Source organism: Bufo bufo, chromosome 3 (genome assembly GCF_905171765.1).
Source record: "Bufo bufo chromosome 3, aBufBuf1.1, whole genome shotgun sequence".
Taxonomy (NCBI): domain Eukaryota; kingdom Metazoa; phylum Chordata; class Amphibia; order Anura; family Bufonidae; genus Bufo; species Bufo bufo.
In genome coordinates this window covers 326054533-326077983 of record NC_053391.1, presented here as the reverse complement: position 1 = coordinate 326077983, position 23451 = coordinate 326054533, and the positions used below count along the sequence as shown (strand labels likewise).

The 23451-nt window shown below is 42.1% G+C and overlaps 1 protein-coding gene across 1 annotated transcript in view; it reads left to right on the top strand.

The window, feature by feature from the left end:
- DLGAP3 (DLG associated protein 3) overlaps positions 1-23451 on the top strand; it is a 461591-nt gene that overhangs the window by 76679 nt on the left and 361461 nt on the right. Inside the window, exon 2 of the mRNA XM_040421907.1 lies at positions 15627-16685. Coding sequence (XP_040277841.1) covers positions 15684-16685 — 1002 coding nt within the window. The 5' untranslated portion in view covers positions 15627-15683. The remainder of the gene's footprint in view (positions 1-15626; positions 16686-23451) is intronic.

Sequence of the window (23451 nt, the reverse complement as noted above, 5' to 3'; positions counted from 1 at the left end):
GCTTGTATAAGAAAAAAACAGCGCTGCGACCTTTTAAAGAATGATGTAGAATTAAACCTCCAGAAGTATTTGCTGTATTTGTGGATTATTTATACTAAATTCCAGAACATAATATAATATTGAGACTATTATATAATATATAACAGTCTCTAGACTTGACAAACTGATTAGAAGGGCCAGCTCTATCCTGGGGAACCCCCTAGAACAAGTGCAGGTGGTAGGTGAGAGAAGGATACTATCGAAGTTGATCTCCATGATGGAGAATAACTCCTATCCCATGCATTAGACGGTGATAGCGTTGAGCAGTACCATCAGTGACCGACTGCTTCACCCCAAGTGTGAGAGAGAGGAAGTCATTCCTCCCTGCTCCTGTTAGGCTGTACAACCAACACCGACCCAAGCGGAGATAGACTGTACTCATCTCCTACCGGTTCCTTTTGATATCATTCCATCCAGAGACTGAATTCTACGAGCTGCGATATCTATATCCCTTTTTCTTTTTAATTTTTTTTTATCTGTACTGTGATGCCTTTATTTTGGCGTTTTTGTACTCTCTGTGCTGCTATAACACTGTGAATTTCCGCATGGTAGGACTATTAAAGGGTTTTTGTCAACAGATTTAACCCTATTAAGCTAGCTGACATTAGCAATGTGCTAATGTCAGCTAAACCTAACTAGCCTCTTCCTACTTTTATCTATGCCCCCGTTACGCCAGAAATCTAACTTTAGTAATATGCTAATTAGCCTCTAGGAGCGGGGGGGGGGGGGGGAGAAACATTGTTCCTGCTCCTAGGGGCTCCGTTCTCCCACCTTTGTCGCCTCCCTTCAAGTCCTGATTGACAGGGCCAGGCAGTGCTCGAATCTGTCTGCCAGTCCTGTGCGCTGTTCAGCATTCGGCGCAGGCGCGGTGAGGGAAAGACGCTCGCGGGCTGCCAGCTTCCTCACCGCACCTGCGCCGAATACTGAACGGCGTGAGATTTCACCAGAGCACAGGGCTGGCAGACAGAAGCAAGCGCTGCCTGGCCCTGTCAATCAGGACTTAGAGGGAGGCGACAAAGGTGGGAGACGGAGCCTCCAGGAGCAGGAACAACACCCCCCCTGCTCCTAGAGGCTAATAGCATATAATAAAAGTTAGATTTCTGGTGTAACGGAGGCATAGATAAAAGTAGGACTATACTAGTTAGGTTTAGCTGACATTAGCACATCGCTATGTCAGCTAGCTTAATAGGGTTAAATCTGGTGACAGAATCCCTTTAAAGTTTTATCTTATCTTTATGGGGAGACGGTCATTTTTCCATTTCCACTGTGGGCACCAAGACACTTGCTTTATGTGCAGAAGCCACATGCTGCCTACAGTATGTCTATTCATTGCTTGTGTAGTGTATGTATATAATACTTTATTACTTTGTTCTTATTGGCATCAATATACCACAGTAGCATTAACTTGGTCCCATTGTAAATGGGTTTGTTTGCCTGGTTTTGTATTTACTAGAGTTAAAAAGGAAGTCTGGGCCTGTTTAACTCAATTTAACATGTCTGTAGTCACTGTATACATTTTATCTTCTCACTCTACCTTTTCTAGGTAAGGAAAACATTAGACACACACTGTTCTTTTGCTGGTGATGACTTCTCTTTACACCCATCAGTGCATCCCTGCCAGCTCTACTTTTACATCCATATGTATGGATTTATTCCACTTTTGTGTAAATGTCTACAGTAGTGTTGATCGAGCTCAGGGGCTCGGGCCGAGCACCCAAGTATAATGGAAGTCAATGGGAGAACCCGAGCATTAAACCAGGTACCCCCTGCTCTGAAGAGGGGAGGGTGCCTGGTTCAAAGGAAAATGTCAGAAATTGATGGAAACACCACCGAAATGGTTCTGGAACAGCATGGGGAGGATGTCTGGATGAATCTTGGACTCACAGGTCGCTGCTGGGAACGATGTTGTCCAAATAGTATGCCACTTTTACAGACTGACAATAATACGCACCAAACCGAAGAAAAAAAATCGATTTTAGAGGAAAAATTGATAGGAAACATTCTTTCCTGTATATTTACTTGTATATAAAGTGCAAGTTCTGTCAAAAATTCTGTTGTATTTGGAACTAGGGCCATGATTAAGAGGGACGGCTGGTGGCATCCGTATTTCTCCGCTATAGGTTAAATTTTTGGACCGGCACAAGACGAACCACAGTGAAAGCATGTCTTCATTAATCAACAATGAAAGTCGGAGGTTCGAAGACGATCTGACAGGCGATCCGGGAAACCAAAGTCTTGGTTACGGGGGGAGTATGGTTGCAAAGCTGAAACTTAAACTAATTGACGGAAGGGCACCACCAGGAGTGGAGCCTGTGGCTTAATTTGACTCAACACGGCAAACCTCACATGGCCCAGACATGGAAATGATTGACAGATTGATAGCTCTTTCTCGATTCTGTGGGTGGTGGTGCATGGCCGTTCTGAGTTGGTGGAGCGATTTGTCTGGTTAAATCAGATAACCAACGAGACTCCTCCGTGCTAATTAGTTACGTGACCCCCGGCGGTGAGGATTGTGTTGACCAGACTTATGGGAGAGTGCCTGCTGCTTAGCTGACCAACGAAAAAATTATGGTTGAGGGCCTGCAGGTGAGCTGACCAGCGAAAACATTATGGGCGAGGGCCTGCTACCGCTTTGTTGACTCTAGATAACTTCTGCCTGATCGCACGTCCCTGTGACATCAATGATCCATTTGGATGTCTGCCCTATCAACTTTCGATGTTCTTTTATGGTGACCATGGGTAACGGGAATGAGTGTTCAATTCTGGAGAGGGAGCCAGGAAAACGGCTACCACATCCAAGAAAGGCAAGCGGGTGGGCGCGCAAATTACCCACTCCCGACTCGGAGAGTTAGTGACGATAAATAACGATACAGGACTCTTAAGAGGCCCTGTTATTGGAATGAGTAATAAAAACTTACAAGGAATGTCACTGGTATGTAGGATGAGGAAACGTTATACAGGAGAGGTGCCACAGGTAATGTCACTGTTCGCAGCATCTACGCAAAAAGTACACTGTGTGTCACAGATATGCGAGGGACTGCAGGTGAGCTGACCAGCGAAAGCATTATGGGCGAGGGCCTGCTGCCGCTTTGTTGACTCTAGATAACTTCTGCCTGATGACGTCCCTGTGACGTTGACGATCCTTTTGGATGTCAGCCCTATAAAATGTGGAGCAATTTTTCCACAAGGACATTCTGGTATAGCACCGTTTTGCTTGTCCTCTCCACCAAAGGAATTGGAGATAATAAGTTCTCTTTGTAGCGGGGGTCGAAAAGGGCGAACAACCAGTAATCCGTGTTGTCTAAAATGCATATACCGCGTGGGTCGCGGGAAAGGCAGCCTAACCTGAAGTAATCATCAGGAGGTGAGCTCACCCTGTAAAAGATTGTAGGTGAGGGCCTGCTGGTGAGCTGACCCTTTAAAAAATTTGTGGGCGAGGGCCTGCTGCCGAGCTGACCATTTAAAAACATTTTGTGGATGAGGGCCTGCTGCCGAGCTAACCATTTTAAAAATTGTGTGGACAAGGGCCTGCTGCCCAATTGACCATTTTAAAAATTGTGTGGACAAGGGCCTGCTGCCAAGCTGACCATCCCAAAAATGTTGTGGGCGAGGCCCTGCTCCCGAGCTGACCATTAAAAAGTTTTTGTGGGGGAGGGCCTGCTCGGTAGCTGACCATCTAAAAAATGTTGTCGATGAGAGCCTGCTGCCGATCTGAGCATTTAAAAAATGTTTGTGAATGAGGGCCTGCTCCCGAGCTGACCATTTAAAAAAGTTTGTAGATAAGGGATTGCTACCGAGCTGAACATTTTAAAAATTGTGTGGACGAGGGCATGCTGCCAAACTGACCATTTAAAAAAAAATTGGGACGAGAGCCACAGCTCAGTCTGGTCCCTTATCCCCTGTCACAGCTCTTCTCGTGTGTGCTGTTTGTCACCTAAGCAAATAAGTTTCAGCACGGCCTGTTGCCGCTTCCTCACTGCAGTGCTACACTGCTTCCAGCTACTGACCGATGGCTGACTGGTGCTGCAAGATGATAATTCAGAGGTGGAAGTGGAAGAGGAGGTGGAGGAGGAGAAGGGGGGGTTGCAGCCAATAACGTAGGTGGCGGCGGTAACCCTGATGGAAGTAATGCCCGAAATCCTTGGCGTCGGTAGCACTAGTGCCATCCCAGGGTACGACTCGCTCCCGGCCTCCACAACATTCACCCAGTGTGCCGTCAGGGAAATGTAGCGTCCCTTGCCAAAAGTGCTTGTAATGTGGCTGCCATCACAGCCTAATAAAAAATTCAACTGAATGAATGTCATTGATATTTAGGATGCGCACACATTATACAGGAGGTATAGCGTAAGTAATGTCGCTGTCACCACCGCCTAATGAAAAATTACACTGAATGAATGTCACTGATATTTAGGATGTGCACATGTTATACAGGAGATTTGGTGCTGGTAATGTCGCTGTCACCACTGGCTAATAAAAAATTGCATTGAATGAATGTCGCTGATATTTCGGATGCGCTAACATTATACTGGAGATGTAGTGCAGGTAATGTCGCTGCCACCAGCAGCAAAATAATTAGACTGAATGTCACAGATATTTTGGATACACAAACGTTATACAGGAGATGTAGAGCAGCTAATGTCAGTGTCCGTAGCGGACACCGTCTACGGAGAAAGGACACTGGATGTCAGATATTTTAGGGATGCGCACACTTTAAACAGGAGATGTGGCGTGGATCATTTAACTGTCCGCAGCGGACACCGTCTATTGAAAAATAAAATTGAATGTCACAGAAAAATTTTAGAAACGCACACGTTACACAGCAGATGTGGGCCTGGTCAGGTCACTGTCAGAATAGCATACCGTCTATTGAAAAATTTCATTTATTGTCACCGAAACAATTATGAAGCGCACACGTTACACAGTAGATGTGGGCCTGGTCAGGTCACTGTCAGAAGCGGAGAACGTTTATTGAAAAATTAAATTTTATGGCAGAGAAAAATTTTAGAAACACACACGTTACACAGCAGATGTGGGCCTGGTCAGGTCACTGTCAGAAGTGGAGAACGTTTATTGAAAAATTTAATTTTATGGCAGAGAAAAATTTTAGAAACACACACGTTACACAGCAGATGTGTGAGGTAGAAGCCAATTTTCCCCACTGTAGGGGAATAAAAAATTCCTTCCCGACTCCAATCAGGCAATCAGAATAACTCCCTGAATCAACGACCCCTCTCTAGTAGCTATAGCCTGTAATATTATTACACTCCAGAAATACATCCAAGCCCCTCTTGAATTCCTTTATTGTACTCACCATCATCACCTCCTCAGGCAGAGAGTTCCATAGTCTCACTGCTCTTACCGTAAAGAATCCTCTTCTATGTTTGTGTACAAACCTTCTTTCCTCCAGACGCAGAGGATGTCCCCTCGTCACAGTCACAGTCCTGGGGATAAATAGATGATGGGATAGATCTCTGTACTGACCCTTGATATATTTATACATAGTAATTAGATCTCCCCTCAGTCGTCTTTTTGAGTGAATAACCCTAATTTTGATAATCTTTCAGGGTACTGTAGTTGCCCCATTCCAGTTATTATTTTAGTTGCCCTCCTCTGGACCCTCTCCAGCTCTGCTATGTCTGCCTTGTTCACAGGAGCCCAGAACTGTAGACAGTACTCCATGTGTGGTCTCACTAGCGATTTGTAGGACTATGTTCTCATCACGGGCATCTATGACCCTTTTGATGCAACCCATTATTTTATTGGCCTTGGCAGCAGCTGCCCGACACTGGTTTTTGCAGCTTAGTTTGCTGTTTAGTAAAATTCCTAGATCCTTTTCCATGTCAGTGTTACTGTCATGCCCTGCTCAGACTATGTACAAAGGTCTGCCAGATTAGCAAGTCTAGTCATTTGTTTTGTTTTGGAGTCGTGCTAGATCCGCCTCCCTTCAGGTGCTCTCGGTGGGTTCCGTGCGGGTTATAGCTTCTGTCTGGCTGTGGAAGCAAGGAGTGAAGGATTGGCTTTTCCTGCTCAGATAAGATAAGTTGGTTTCTGATTTCTTTGGTTTGCTGTCCAGGCTGTTTTAGTGTTGTCTGTCCCCTCCTGGTTCTGAGGGAGTAGGCTGCCCCTTTTCCCCTTTCACCATCTCAGGGATTCTAGGGTATTCTCAGCCCAGGCACGAGGACACATTATTCCCACCTTCAGGGTCTGAATGTGGGCAAAGCAGAATAGGGAGAGCGGTTAGGGATTCGCTAGGTGGTGACCTTATCCCCAGCTTCTCGCCTAGAAATATTGTTTGTTTAGTTATCTGTGTATCTTATATCCTGTCCGCCGTGACAGTTACCGAGTGTTTTACCGTTTAGTATTTACGGGTGACTTGCATAATTCCTTCCCATGTGCATAACTTTACATTTGTCAGTGTTAAACCTCATCTGCCACTTATCTGCCCATGCCTCCAATCTATCCAGATCCCTCTGTAGTAGTATACTGTCCTCTTCAGTGTTAATTACTTTACACAGTTTAGTGTTATCTGCGAAAATTTATATTTTACTATGCAAGCCTTCTACAAGATCATTAATAAATATATTGAAGAGAATAGGACCCAGTACTGGCCCCTGAGGTAACCCACTAGTGACAGTGACCCAATCTGAGTGTGTACCGTTAATAACCACCCTCTGTTTTCTATCACTCAGTCAGTTAGTTACCCACATACAGACATTTTCTCCCAGTCCGAGCATTCTCATTTTATATACTAACCTTTTATGTGGTACAGTGTCAAATGCTTTGGAGAAGTCCAGATATACGACATCCATTGATTCGCCGTATTGATGGCGCGTATAATTTAACTGTCAGCAACAGACACCGTCTACGGAAAAGTGTTCTGGATGTCACTGATATTTTAGGGATGCGCACACTTTAAACTGGAGATGTGGCGCGGATAATTTAACTGTCCGCAGCGGACACCGCTACAGAAAAAGTGCTCTGGATGTCACTGATATTTTAGGGATGTGCACACTTTAAACAGGAGATGTGGCGCGAATAATTTAACTGTCCGCAGCGGACACAGTCTACGGAAAAACTGCACTGGATGTCACTGATATTTTAGGGATGCGCACACTTTAAACAGGAGATATAGCGCGGATAATTTAACTGTCCACAGGGGACACCGTGTATGGAAAAACTACACTGGATGTCACTGATATTTTAGGGATGCGCAAACATTAAACAGGAGATGTGGCACGGATAATTTAACTGTCCGCAGCGGACAACGTCTACCGAAAAAGTGCACTTGATGTCACAGATATTTTAGGGATGCGCACACTTTAAACAGGAGATGTGGCACGGATAATTTAACTGTCCGCAGCGGCCCAATACACAGTATTTTCTGCAGGATGCGCTAAAAATATATATTGCTGCTGTCACACACAATAGTCCTTAAAAGGACTTTTGGGTCTCTAAAAAGTTTTTGTATAAAAATCTTCCTATTACACTCCCTACACTGTCTGTCCCTTCCTATGCACAGCTCTCCCTAACACTGAACAATTTAGCGCAGGTTGCACTACAAAAATTTATTGCTGCTGTCACACACAATAGTCCTTACAAGGACTTTTGGGTCTCTGAAGTATTTTTGTACACTTATAATATTCGATTACACTCCCTACACTCTCTGTCCCTTCCTATCCTCAGCTCTCCTTGACTTAGAATGAGCCGAACACGCGACATCGGGTGCTATATAGCACCCGATGACATGTTCCGATCAGCCAATAACTGTAATACCAGTAGCCAACATGGCTACTGGCAATACAGTGAGGGCAGTACTTACCTGCACGTTTATTGGCTGCTTATCAGCCGCGAAATGTGCGGGGAGGAGACTCGAGCATTGCGCTTGAGCACATGCAGTACTCGGCCGAGTGGCGCCATGTGCCGAGCATAGCGATGCTCGAGCCGAACTGGTATTCAGCCGAGCATGCTCGCTCAACACTAGTCTACAGTGATTCACAGCTTGCCAGATGAATTGGTTTTGACAAAAGATGTTCACTTTTGATGTTGTTTAGCATTTTTATAGCTGGACATTCACTTTCGTTGGGATTAGTCATTGCCCGTTTCTTGGTCAGAGAATTGGCTACTTACTATTTGATCCGTTCATTTATAGTAAGACAGTAGCTTTACATATATTTGTGAAGCAATTTTAAGTGCAAAGAACTGCCTAAAAGTAATCTTCTAGCAAATAAATCCTCAGCATGATGCTTATTCATGATGGTGTGAGCTCCAGCAGCAACCTTGAGGAGACAGATGCCTTTCAGCATACATAATGGCTGTTATAGATATTGAGCAATCTCTGGTAAATGTTCTGCTTATCTTCCTGGCTTTGTAAGCCGTGTATCAGGGTGGACTCCCTAGGATACAGCGAAGTCACGAACGAGGAAAGCAACTCTGACACCAGCTTTTGCAAAAATAGAATTTTACTAACACGTGATAATAAACATAACCACAAATGCTGATAAAACATAAAATACATTTGCATACACTCAGCCCAAAGGCTGAGACCCCTGTGTTGCACAGCATGGCGCCCTCTGATGGATGCCAGCATAATTTTCGCGGTAATTTACCTACTGGCAGGCACAACTAAAACTGCCTCACCGAACCTATTATTACCCTGAAACAAACACAAACAATTGGTTGGGTGCTTAGTACGGGCTGGCCTGCGGTGCAACACAACAGTTTACAATCTTGCCGTGCTTTATATTATTCCCCCTCCCATAACTAGTCTGGTAGCCTGTGCCTGATTATTTCTCCTGAGCAAAACGCTGAACTGGATAGAGTTCGTGGGGGTGTTTATCAGCTCCCAAATGTGCAATGTCCCTTTTAGTAATTAAAGTCCTTGTAGTACAGTAGCAACACTTTAGGCCTGACACAAAGCAGAGACCCTAACTATCTAACTAAAGGCCTAGTCTAAGTCTCTAGGTGCCAAAGTGCAGTCAGGTGCGTGCACAATCTTACCGACCCAGGTCTGCTCTTTATCCACTGATGTCTCTGAACGGAACAACCAGTCTCTCCAGCAAACATGAGGTCCCACACATGCAGCTCGTTCCTTAGCTCTTGTCAACCTTCCTAGAAACAATTCTCCTTTTCCTGGACAGGATCTGGGTCTTGTACAACGATCAGCTTCACTCATCTGCAGCTGTGGTTACTGAGGGGGTCCTCTTTCTCCTGGATCCATTAGCTTCTCTGCTCACACACAGCTCCTCAGCTCTTAGCACCTACGATGGCTACAGATCCTTCTTCAAGCTCTCTAGAACCACACCTCTCATGAATATGGAAATACATATGCAGTCAGTAGCTGTGCCTAGGAAACAGCAGTATCTTGTGGCCAAACAGCAGAACTTTTAATTCAATCCATACACAAACAGTGTTCAATGATAGCTGTTTCTCAAGCTCACAGTTTCCTGTCTTTACCACCTAGTATGTCCTGTTGTATCTTCTGTAGGTGTATATATCCGAAGTGTTGTTTTTGCTTGCGAGATAAAAATGCTTTTAGAAAGTTTTGTTCTACCATCAATAAAACATCTAGACAGTAGCAGAACTCTAATTAATGGATTAAATCATGCCTTGAAGTCACATTGTCTCTTGTGATTGCAGACTGTATAATCTCCCATTCCATCTGCTTCACCATTGTAATGTGGTGCACAGGAAGGGTTAACAGATAAGCAATTATATTTACAGTTAGGTTTTTGCTCCTAGTGATTTAACAAACAGTATGAGTAAAATCCATTAAAGTAAATGCTGGTTGCTGTTAGTAGGGGGTTGCAATCTGCAAACAGATTGCTGTACTGTCTACATTTTAGATTCTAGTGTATCAAAGCTATGATCTGTGTTAGGTGCTGTTCACGTGACGTTTATGGGCTCTGAGTAATGTATGTGTATGTTAAATGGATTCAGGGGCATATAGTAGCTAAAGGCTCATGGGTCCTGGTGCAAGAGTTCAGCTTGGGCCCCCCATACACTTGTATAGGAGCGATCCGTACCATTGAAATTAATGGGACGGCTTGGGTGTAATTACACCTGCTCACTGCTGCAGAGGCGACGGCGAGAAGGTAAACAATGAAGAGGAGGCAGCACTGACATGGTGCGCGCCTTCTCTTCAAACAGCTGATCGGTGGGGGTGCTGGGTGTCAGACCCCAGCCGATCTGATATTGATGACCTATCCTGAGGATAGATCATCAATAAATATAACTTGGACAACCCCTTTAAAACAAAAGAAAACACTCACCTGACCACTCACCATAAATTTGCTAAACCAGAACCTACTAACAGAATCAGAAATAAGCTTCCCAGTCGAGCTCATGAATGTCTTTCTTCAGAAATTGCCCTTGAAGATTACAATCTCATTTATCACCTGAGCTCAGATGTTCCATCATGAAGATTGTGCCTGTGGGGTGTTTGTATATATTCAATAAGGAAGATATATGACTCAGAGCAATCTTTTCTTAACCTTGCTTGTACTGTTGTTATTGAAAAAACCCGCTTTCACTGGCATTTTTATTCTTCGAATACATATGTAAAACAGATTAGTTCAATTGGCAGCTTACAGGCTGGATGCACCATTCCAAATCCAATGATGCACATTTGTGGATCATTCCTATCATTAAAAGGAGGAAAACAGAGTGTAACAGTACAAATTAGACTGGAATAGAAGCTACCTGCGGTGATTATATTGCCTGGTTATGGGATGACAACAGCATATGCCAGTCCTATTAAGAGACTGAAATACACATACTTACCAACTAGATTTAGTAAATGTAAAGTACAAATTTAGTTCATGTTTCATGATATCAAGTACCACCCTGTTTGCTGATAAGACATTTAGAGTATAAAAGCTACATTAGTAGTTATTTGCCTATTTGTATTTCAAATAGTGTTCTATCCAGACTACATGTTTTTTCAGTTTCCATATCATTATGTTTGGAGTTTACTTTATATCTAACATGGGTGTCTTCACATATAGCAGATTTTGTTGCAGAAAATTTTCTGCCACTGCATTTTCTGCAACAAAATCTACCATGAGGGGAAGTTCTCAAGCCCTTCACTCCAGAATTTTGTCTCTAAAAAGGCACTAGACCAACAATTGATAAATAAAATAATAACTTTATTAGATAAATAAAAAATACACTTAAAAATACCTATAAAAGGGACATAGCTAAGATAACACTGTGACACAAAGGTACTACATAATATTATAGCACTTATGGTATCCTGCCACCTATTCTCACAGCACAATGTTATCTCATTGGTAGGTTGACATAATATGCATTGACTGAGGAACAGCCTGCTGGAGATCATCATATTCGGCATAGCCAGAAATGGCCGGAGCACCGCCGGACCCCATTGACTATATTAATAGGATCAGCCGGGGATCCACCCTCTTTTCGGCATTAGTGCCAGGAATTGGTTGGACAGAAACCGGTGCAAGCACCGTTTTTTCTCCGGCTGAATCCCAGCACTAAAATGTGATCAAAAAGTCGCACACACTCCAAAATCAATAAAATATCAATAAAAACTACAGATCGTCCTGCAAAAATTATCCCCCACACAGCTCAGTAGTCGTGACTACCGGGGGTCAAAATATGGCGATGTAAAAATAATTTTGCCAAAGTTTTTATTTTTTCTGTATTAAAACAAAAAACCTACCCATACGTGGTATTGTTGTAATCCTACTGACCAAGTGCCCCTCCCCTATGTCACGGTCTGTCCACAGTGGGCAGTGTACAGCGCATGCCTGGGCCCAATGTGACGCAAGCACAGACTGTGAGGTACGGGCACTGGGCTGGCCTAGAGTGAAACATGGGAGGAGAGATAACGGCAGTATCCAGAGGACATGGGCACTTGCTTTTGGGGAGGAATGTCCCTGGGCACTTGCAACTCATTTGCATACATCTTGGGTTATTCAACACCAAATATACAGAAATGAAAAACAAAGGTACAATCTGTTTATTTCACTACAGGGCAGTAATAACATGTCTAAAGTATGTGACAGACTCCCTTTAATTATATGGAACGTCCTTCTTAAGTAGTTTTCCTGGCAAACTAATTATCACAGGTGTTTGAGATAGATTTCAGTGATCTAAAGAGCCCTGAGACTGTGAGACACAATACCTCCATGAGTTCAATTGAAAAACAAAAAATTACATCTTTATGACACTTAAATCCAGTTTGCATAATCATTTGTTATGTATTTCCTCCCATAAGGCTTCGTAAAATGTAGTTCATTTGTTATTTTTGTATATTAATGCGACCTACTGGGTCTGCTTAACGTTACATGATGGATTTTAGGAGATCAGGAGAGGGATTCATACGTAAACCACACTCCTCATTGGCATGGTGGTTGGATGCTCACTGGTTCTCGCCATTCTCCTGGTTGCTTCCCCACATCGCTAACAGCAATAATAGTGGTTATGATTGTTACTTGAAGGATAAATGTACGCCTTGGAAATGTTTCTCCTGATTGGAATTGTGTCTCACTGTATTTCTTCATGTTTTTGCCTTATTTGGTGTCATAGTATAGAGTATGTAATGGCAAATGGCCCAGAATTGTTTGTCTTGTATATTTGATATCTTTTGTTTTTAAATCTGTAAAATACAATATCTGTGTAATGTACATTAGCATTGTACCAATAAAAACCTGATAAACTCTAAAGATAGCACAATACAATTGATTTCTTGAACACATTTAATCATTATGCTTAATTTTCATAAATGCTAAATGAATGTTGATCATAATTTACATGAATAATCCTTCGTTTTTTTGATCCTTTAAAAAGCTGACACAGCATTACAAATCCAGTTGGCTTTGTAGTAAAAGAAATCCTTTGAATGCTGTACTGAGAAGAATAATTATGCAGCATGTATACCCATTTATCTGCTTTAAGAGCTTTGCACAATCCTCTTTTAAAGATGTGTCTTTCTGTGTAAGTTAACTGCAAACACAAACCAGACATTAATCACGATCCATTATAAATGTAAAACATCAGCACAAATGGATCATTCTGTTGATCAGTCATTGTATTACCAGCAAACGACTGAATTACAGCCTCCTGGATATATGATATTTACTGTATCTAAGTAGCACAGTTAGTTTAAAGATTACCATGGTAATTCATATTTAAATGGGTATACTGTATATCTGGAGCTGTATCGCTAGTAACTTTATATGGATGAGTGCGTACTGTATATGTACACTATAGTCTGTAAACATCCAAATCCATATGGCTAGTCTTTATGTTCCAGAGATGTGTTAAAGATGATCTGTAACAGTATTTATTGGTAATGCATGAATTTGCAGCAGTGCGAAAAATGCCACGCTGCTGAATTCTAGTACCCTTGAACATCATTTAGTTTTTTTAATCTAACTATACTTAGAAACTTGTGCTTTTTAATTTCTTAGTATTTCTTCACAAAGCTTCAAATCCCCTGCTTAGGCTGGGTTCACATCACGTTTTTGTCTTATGTTAAAATTTTTGGATTTTTTTTTCAGTATCAAAACCGAAGAAAAACTAAACATATATGGTATTGCTTGATATGTCTGACCCTGGAGAATAAAAACACAAATTCAGTTTTACCGCATTTACTGCAGGGCTCAGCAAAATGCTTCCGTTACTGATAATACAACCATCTGCATCCATTATGAACGGATCCGGTTGTATTATCTTTAACATAGCCAAGACGGATCCGTCATGAACTCCATTGAAAGTCAAGGAGGACGGATCCGTTTTCTATTGTGTCAGATTTTGTCAGAGAAAACGGATGCGTCCCCATTGACTTGCATTGTGGGTCATGACGGATCCGTCTTGCTCTGCATGCCAGGACGGAAAACAAACCGCAGCATGCTGCAGTTTGCTCTCGGGTATGAGAACGGAACAGAATGCATTTCGGAGCATTCCGTTCTGTTCAGTTACGTTTTGTCCCCATTGACAATGAATGGGGACAAAACAGAAGCGTTTTTTTTCGATATTGAGACCCTATGACGGATATCAATACCGGAAAATATTAACTCTAGTGTGAAAGTAGCCTAAAACTGTGTCCGAAATACTTTTTTTTTTTTTTCAATTACAACCAATTTGGAATTTTGTAGACACTTCCCACTACATCCTATGCAATATTATATGGTGGCATTAGAAAGTACAACTTGTCCCGCAAAAATCAAGTCTCACAATTACACACCACCCTGTTTTCAACTGAGATAGCTGAGCACTGTCCTAATGTTGAATGGTTGTTCTTCTATTTAAGTCTATAGTAACATTATATACAATACATACACATATGTCACGGTGCACGAGCTCGCGCATGCGCAGTTCCTTCACTGAGGCTGAGGCCAGCACAGGGAAGGAACACTATGCCGACACTGCGCATGCTGATGCCAGCACAGGGAAGGAACACTATCCCGGCACTGCGCATGCGCGAGCTCGCGCATCGCGAGATTACGGCGATCTGACTTTGTGAGCAAGGAGGAGATTCCTGGATACAGGCGGTGCTGGGCTCCTTCACAGGGGGGCGTGGCTGGACTCCAGAACGGTTAGTACAGCCCCTTGGACTCCTTACCATGCTGATTTACATATATATAAAATAATTTTTTACACTCAATAAAACCACTCAGAGATATGGGACAGGTATATTGCGGACATGCTAGCGGCGATCTAGCCGTGCATGTCCGCATCTCTATAGGGTAAAAAGAGGTGACAGAATCCCTTTAAAGAGAATCTGTCCCTAACAACCTCCCTATCAAATTGTTTGTATAGACACATAGCTGTGGTTCACTTGATTACAACCCTGTTTTTCTTTTGTTAATCCGAGGCTCCATTCCTGAGTTATGATACTTTTTCTTAATTTGCAAACTAGGCCTTTCGTGCAATGAGGGCATCACAATTGCTCTTGTTGCACCCAAGCTCCTGTCCTTTCTGTGGCCAGCCCATCCATAACTGTTTTGCCACTGCTTGGCTATGTCAATCAAAGCAACAAGGGCATTAAGAAAAAATACCATAACTCAAGAACAGATCCTCGGACCAACAAAAGGAAAACAATGTTTTAATCAGGTGAACTGCAGCTACGGTATGTGTCTATGCAAACAGCTTGATAGGGAGGTTTCTGGTGACAGATGCCCTTTAACCCCTACCCGACCAGCGCTGTACATATATACGTTGCAAGTTGGATTTTTAAAGATGGCCCCAGCTCTGAAGCGGAGTGGGTGCAATAGCCAATAGGTTTCTGCTGCTTCACACAGCAGAGACCTGGGGCTTATGTCTGTGGTTGGAGAAAACAACGATCTTAGACGTTTAACCCCTCACATGCCATGGCCAATTGTGAGCATGGCATCTGAGGCGGCTTTCCCTAGGAGCTCTGATGATTCTTCTGCGCAGCGATCAGGGATGTTGTTTATTCCTTGTGGTAGCCTTTGTTACTATGATGTATCCTTACTAATAACTAGTATAAATATACTAGTTATTTAAGTTTATATTTCCTAGACTGAGTTTAATGTACACACATGCAAGTATGAGTTTGAATTCAGTACTAATTTTATGCCTTCTTGTTATCACAGGTAATCCCAGAAAGATGGGAGGGGCAGAAAAGATGCCACTTATTCAGTATTAACAGGATGAGAGGATACCATGGGGAAGGCAGCCAATTACAGCCTCCATGTCATTGCATCCCAGAAACACCAGAGAGAGCATTGGATTTCCCTCATCGCGGCCCAGACTTTCGCAAGTCCTATCCCCGCAGCACCTCTGAGTCTTGTTCCCTTGATCTGCACTATTGCCCTTCTAGGAGTGCCGGCGTGACATCAGATTGCCCTGGTGGTCCTGTGAGCATGCCTGAGCCACGGTCCTCCAGTGGTGGTACTTACCCCAGAATGCACCACAACCCTCAGCAGTTCGACTGTGATGAATGTATGGCTGCCATTGCTCATACCTCCAGCAAGATAAATCGCTTGCCACCAACTTTGTTGGATCAGTTTGAGAAACAGCTACCCATAAACCATGATGGCTTCCATACCTTGCAGTACCAGCGAACCAGCACCACAGAGCAGCGCAGTGAGAGTCCAAGTCGCATTCGCCACCTTGTGCACTCAGTCCAAAAATTGTTTGCCAAATCACACTCCCTGGAGACACCTTCTAAGAGAGAATACAATGGCACCAGGTATGAAGGACGTGGAGGAGAAGGCTACCAGCACTCCCAGTCTCGACACAGTAAAAGGAGTAAAAGTAAAGATCGCAAGTCTGAACCTAAGCACCGATCAAAGATGGCAGGGTGGTGGAGCTCTGATGACAACCTTGACAGTGACAGCAGTTTCCTGGTGTCAGCTCGTCATGCCATGGAGCATGGAGCTCCCTTTGGAGTGGACACTCCTGAAAGTGCCTTCAGAGACTTAACCTTGAAGAGTCTGAAAGGTGGAGGTGGAGGTGGAGAGGGCAAATGCCTTGCTTGTGCTGGAATGTCTATGTCCCTTGATGGGCAAACACTTAAAAGGAGCACGTGGCACACAATGACCGTCAGTCAGGCCCGAGAAGCCTATCCCAGCTCAGGCAGCCATCACCAGGACAAGATGCTTATGCTTCAGGAGGCCAAGGGAAAAGAGCGAGGCTACCACTACTTACAGGTAGGCATAAATTTTATTACTCTATAGTGTGGTCTCTTGTTAAATACAGGTCAAAAGCAGTCATAAGAACATAATTTTCTGTTGAGTTTCATGGCCACAGAATTGTGTATCTTCCTATGAAAAAAAACATTGCCTTTAGAAACTAATTAGAATAAAACAATTAATGACCTCCAAAACACACATATGCTTGAATCTCTTAAACGGTGATGTATTCATACATGTAGTGTTCTCCAATTCTCACCCTTCTGCATTGAATGGTTATTCCTGATCAACATGCATTTTTTTAAACCCAACATCTAATGAGTTTCTAGAGCTGCCTTTTTACTTAGTATTAGTGTGATCCATTTTAGGTTTACATAAAACAGATTAGGCACCATGTTGGCTCAGACAATCATGTTTCCATTAAAACAAATCTATCAGGTGATTTCTACTGCCCTATCTGAGTGTAGGATGTGATAGATGGAGAGACAGTGTGATCTGTGATATATAGGTTAATATAATTTGGGGCAAGAGTAAAAAAAACTGATTAACTCCTGACAGGACTCCCAGGGGAGAGTCCTGATAACTCCACCCACACAGGATTATTGACCGCCTCTTGTGTAAACAGAAGGCTATCAATCAACCTGTGTGGACATGGTTATCAGGATTTTCATTATCTCTCAGTCCTGTCAGGATTTACAGATTTTACTCTGCTTTTCAGAAATCTTCCCCGAAAGCATATAAGAACTCAAGTGCTCTTCCTCTACTATGTGCTGTATTCACGTAAGCAGGCAACATTTTCATGACATATTCATCAAACATTTTCACATGAGTGCACTGCCAGGACATTTTTCGAAACAGTATATCTCTGACCTTAACTGTCCCCAGTTTTTGGGATGGACAGAACCCACATTCCCTGTAGAAAATGCACCTAGAAACTTGTCGCTGACACCTAACGTATTGCCCGATTACTAAGGAATCTAACCCCTGGAGTGATCTCTTTGGTTTCTTAAAGTTATTGTCACACTTCAGCAAATGGAATTTATCATGTAGCTGTACATGGCACTTACTAATGTATTGTGATTGTCCATATTGCCTCTTTTGCTGGCTTTATTAATTTTTCCATCGTATTATATACTGCTTGTATTCAGGGGTTATGACCACCCTGCAATCCAGCAGCAGTGGCCATGATTGCACAATATAGGAAAAAGTGTGCAAGCACGACCACCACTGCTGGATTGCAGGGTTGTTGTAACCATGGATACGAACAGTGTATAATGTGATGGTAAATGTCTACATGATAAGTACCATTTGCTGAAGCGAGACAATATCTTTGCGTCTAAAGTAATTTGTCCACCCTGCACAATGGGTGAGTTATGTGCTGCCATTTAATACATAGACATAGACCACTCTGACATCATGGCATCATTCGGTGCTTGCTGATTAGGGAAGATAATTAGCAACTGACAGTAATGTCACAAAATAATGCTCTGGAGATGACAGCAGATGCCTCATAATAAAATAATACCAACGGAATCTGTATAATCTAGCTTTATGCCTATGTGTATATTTGTTATTTTAGCTAATTAGCATGTGACAGATTGTTTTTATACTGGAAAAGTCCTTTAAAGGGGTTGTCCACCTTTTATTAAAGGGGTTGTGCAGGGCAAAGATATTGACGACATTTCCATAGTATAGGCCATCAATATCAGATCAGTGGGGGTCCGACTTCTGGCCCCCCTGCTAATCAGCTGGTTGAAGGGGTAGCGGTGCTCTTGCAAGTGCTGCTTCCTTTTCAAAATTAACTGTGCGCCGTCTCATTTTCAGTCGCCACGCAGTGTAATTACAACTGCTCATCCTATTCACTTGAATAGGGAGAGCAGTTGTAATTACACCATACCGCCTCTACAAATAAGACTACATGCAGGTAATTGTCTTCAAACAGCTGATCAGCAGCCAAGACCCCCGCCAATCTGATATTGATGATCTATCCTGAGGATAGGTCATCAGTATCTTTACACTGCACAATAGGCCATCACTAGCTGATCGGCAATAGCTCTGATGTCAGAAGCAGACAGTTGCATAAACTTTGAGGTGGACTGAGATTGTCACTGTGGCACTGCTCCCATTGAAGTCATGCTGAAAGCAGCGCTGCAGTGACAAGCTTATTCCTCTAGGAAGTAGATGGAGCTGCCTGCCTCTGGTGCCAGAGCTATTGCCGAACAGCTGATCCATAGGCATGTGGGGTGTTGGACCCCCACGTGATAGACCATCACTCAATAACAGGCGGACAACACCTTTAATAATAACTGTGTTCTTACAGCAGCAAACCAATGTATTTAAACAATTTAACAATATTTCTGATGTAACCTAAAATTAATCAATAAAAGTAAATTCTTGAGTTGTCATCTTCTGCTAAATTGTTAAAAATCCTTTTCATTCAGTACTTTGTAAATATAGCCACCATCACAACTTCCTAAAAGTTGTTACCCAACTTTTCTTAAGTACTATACAATACATCTTGCTGGATATGTTTGCAATGGCTGTATTCCTTCATAAATAGGTGGTTTTCCATTCATGAGTCTGGAAAAGTTAGCTGGCAACTCCTTTGGGGACTATTGTTGCAGTCATATTCGTCATCATCCCAAAACGTATATCTAAACACCCTTTGCACACAGTAAATGATGTAAAACAATATTATATAATTGCAGTTACTAAACAACCAGTATCAAATCTGGAAATAATAAAACAGCGGCATGTGTTACTGCAAGATTTAAACTTGCTCAGCGAGACAAGATAACCAAGTTGCCCCACATTCATGTGAACTGTAATGTCAAGTGCCAGTCAAATGTCAAGTGTGGTGACAAAAGCCAAGAGTTAGGTAATAGGCGGCTACACCACCTCCTGTGATGGTATAAATGTGCCATGGGCTCTGGCTAAACTCCTGTAACAAGCAAAAAATAGTAAGTATTCAAATGATACCTGCCCTCAAGGCTAAAATAATTAGATAAGCAGAATCTGATTATTATATTTTAATAAAGTATAAACACCAGGGTAATAATTAAAATCAATATAAAACAATCGTAACTGCAAATCATAGGCCTAAAATAATATAAAATATATATTGTAAAACAATCATATCTCCAATTCATAGGCGTAAGTTAATATACGGTAGAATAAGTACTGTAGTTTCCCCAATAAATCTTAAATGAATGGACAATAATATCAGCTGCCAGTATTAGCATAGCATACTTGCACCTGCAGTCGCTGTATATTGTAATCGAGGCACAATAAAGTTCACTCCACCTGCAATATTGACAGTACTCACTACTATGTAGTAGTCCAGTGGTCATTACCTGATGTGAAGTTAGGGTTCCCTAGGCCTCACTTGTGTTGGGGAGTGTTGGTTCAGCTTTGCTTGTGGATCGCAATGCCGAATTAGCACTGATGTGAACAGCAGAAGCGGAGATACGGCTGAGCTGTATTGTTCCACATATAACATTTCATTGATGCATACTGCTGGGCTTTGTTGTTCCAAAATTACGCAGTTAAAATAAGTGGCTGTGCATCTATTATTATAAACGATTCACTGACTGTGTAAGACGCTAAAATGTGAAAATAATACATTTCTTATTAGTTATCTGAATTTAAGTATATGACCGCCAAACAAAGGCCTGTTTCTGGGTGACACCCCTTTTATCCAGCTAACTAATAAAAAAATAATTATTTTCCCATTTTAGCGTCACAGGCAGTGAATAGCTTTGTTCCACAAGCAATTCCTCACAGTTGCATGTAGATCATCTTGGCAGTTGATTTCTTATTGCTGCATTAATACAGTATTGAGGTAGTTGATCATGGCCTGCCATATAGGAATACACTTAGTCATATTCGTGCGTACGCTAGATGCGGTTCATGGTACCGGACCCCCTCTTCGGTAACTTGCATGCATTGTGAGATCTTGCTACTGGCCATTCATTTAAGATCTACTGGGGACACCACAATATATATTTTATATTATCTCATGCCTATGAATTGCAGTTACAATTGTTTTATATTGTTTTTAATTATTACCCTGGTGTTTATACTTTATTAAAATTCTTATTTAATTATTTTAGCCTTGAACACCAACTACAACTCCTTGTTACTGGAGTTTAGTCCGAGCGCTTGGCACATTTATACCATTACAGGAGGTGGTGTAGCCACTTATTTTTGTATTTTTTATTTTTAACACAATCCAATAGACCTGCAGTCTAGACACAGTCAGTTATTAAAGGCTATGAAAAGCCTTAATTTAAAAAATGTCCCAGCATTTTGCTGCTATAGAGTCTGTGTATCTCCTTCACATAGCTGGCTGCCCTGCTGCTTTTGACATAGATCCAACAGCAAATTGATTCTGCCTGGGTTCCCATGACTGTGCCAGTGATTATGCCTCTCATGCCTTATTCTACACCTTATTTAAAGTATGACATGGACATATAAAATATTATCAAAAAGTATATCCAATAAAATAGTCAACATACAGTATTGTAAGCATGTAAGCAAAGCTTTTGCACATCCAGTGACCCAAGTTAAATACTCTGCTTATCTGGGTATCAGCATCAGTGAGTCTATCAGCACCATGGATAGTGACCTCATGATCTTCTAGCTCTAAAATAACAGGACTAGTTCCAAGCATTTTGCTAATTCCTATTTGAAGTGAATATTCTATTATTTGCAGCTTGGTTTCAGACCTGACTCGTGACGTTCTCTACCTTTGTTCATTTATATGCATGCTGCAAAGCACTCTCTCTCTGTGTTTAATGCTAAGCATTGAGTAGATTCATCTTTTCTTAGCTGTAATGCAATCAATGTATGCGAAATATGCAAATAAAAATCTGAATTATGCCACGGTTTGTTAGCTGTGCAAAGTGAAATGCAGCACACAGAGCCCTGGCTGAGCCTTCAAAACATATTTGGAGCTATTAGATGTGAGTAGAGAGTGAATCACAGGCACACAACAGCAAACCCTGGTTCAGGGTGAGATCTACTAATTGATGAAAGGTTGAAAGCCCCAGTGATTTGCTTAAAGGTTATAGTCATGTACAGACGATGTTGTCTTGCGTGGGTTTTCATACCCTTTCTAACATCTCACCCACCATTGCTACCTGCTTGTGCTTAGTCGTGACTGCAGGCTGAGATCTGTAAAATGCATAAGCTTACGTATATGGGGAAATCAGAAAATCCGACAGATGCATGTGCATGGCTCAGTACAGCATGAATAATAGATCTGTATGCATTTTCAAGGATGTCTATATATTCTATATATTCAGTTCTTTGTATGTTTTCTCCGAATGTGGATTGCAATTTTCTCTGTAAGGTGCTTCATTACCATCATTTCTGAACCTGCTCTTAATATTAACTCAATAGTTTTAACACAATTTTTGTTTCTATCTTTTCCATCACTGTTAATTGTCATTTGACCAGCACTCTCCAATGTAATAAACTGTTATGCTATGCACTGATTTCTTTAATCAAATTATTTTTTTTCATTTCAAGTGTACTTTGCAAGCGTTAAAAACATTGTCAACATCTTAGTGAATACTATATACACTTAAAATAATGTATTCAAATGTTGCTTTTATCTTAATAAATTGTGTGTGTGTGTGTGTGTGTGTGTGAATGTAATGATGATACTGTATTTGCAAGTGGTTACAGCAAAGGGATAAGTTTAGTGGAGAAAACTGCACGATCGAAAAGAGGCTCTAGTACCCTGTTGGGTCGCCTCTAGCCTGGATACAAGATGAGATCCGGTTGGGCATGAGGGCATACAGGTTCAGTATGATATTAAATACTTGACTGGCGATAAATCTGTTAAATCAGCAGGCCAAGGAAGTGTTGCAAATTGGTGTAGACATTCTTGGGAAACCCTTGCAGTGTGTGGGCGAGCATTATCCTGCTGATAAATGCAGTTGAAAGCCCCACCATGAGAGACAACACATGTGGCCACAGAATGTCCTGCACATATCGCTGAGCTGTTAGTGTCCCCTGTATCACTACTAGGGGTGACCGACTGTTTTATGTGATGGCTCCCCAGATCATCACAGTAGCAGTTGGTGCTCATCATGAGGCCCCCATAATCAAACCTGACTGTCATAGAATCCCAAACAGAACCTGAATTTATAGCTGAAAATGATACAGTTCCAGTCCATAGCAGTCCAGGTTTCTCATTTACGACTCCACTTCAAATGATGGTGACTGGCTGTCAATTGCACTACATGTAATAGGCACCATGACATGAAATTTCCTTCTGCTAAGTGCCTGGAAATGGTCCACACAGAGTCAGGGGTGTGTCTGAATGGTGGACAACGAAACTGTTGGAACTGCTCGTGCTTATCGGTGGATCAAACAGTTCTCTCTACCGGTGGTCTGTGTGGGCTGTCTGCAGCATCTTGTCATGGATCAGTGAGTGTGGATTTTAACAGCTAGGTCAGAACATCAGACCCATTCAATCTTTTCACATTTTGTTATGTTTGCTAATTTATTGAAAAGGAAAAAAAACTAAAATCTTGCATTGAGATAAGTATTCAGTCCCTTTTTTTCATTACTTAGTTGATGCATTTTTGGCAGCAATTACAGCCTTCGGTCTTCTTGAGTATGATGCCACAAGGTTTGCACACATGGGTATTTTCTGCAATTCTTCTCTGCAGATCCTCTCAAGCTCTGTCACGTTGGATGGGGACCGTCAGTGGACAACCATTTTCAGGTTTCTCCAGGGCTCTCAGGGCTCTGGCCGGGCCACTGAATGACA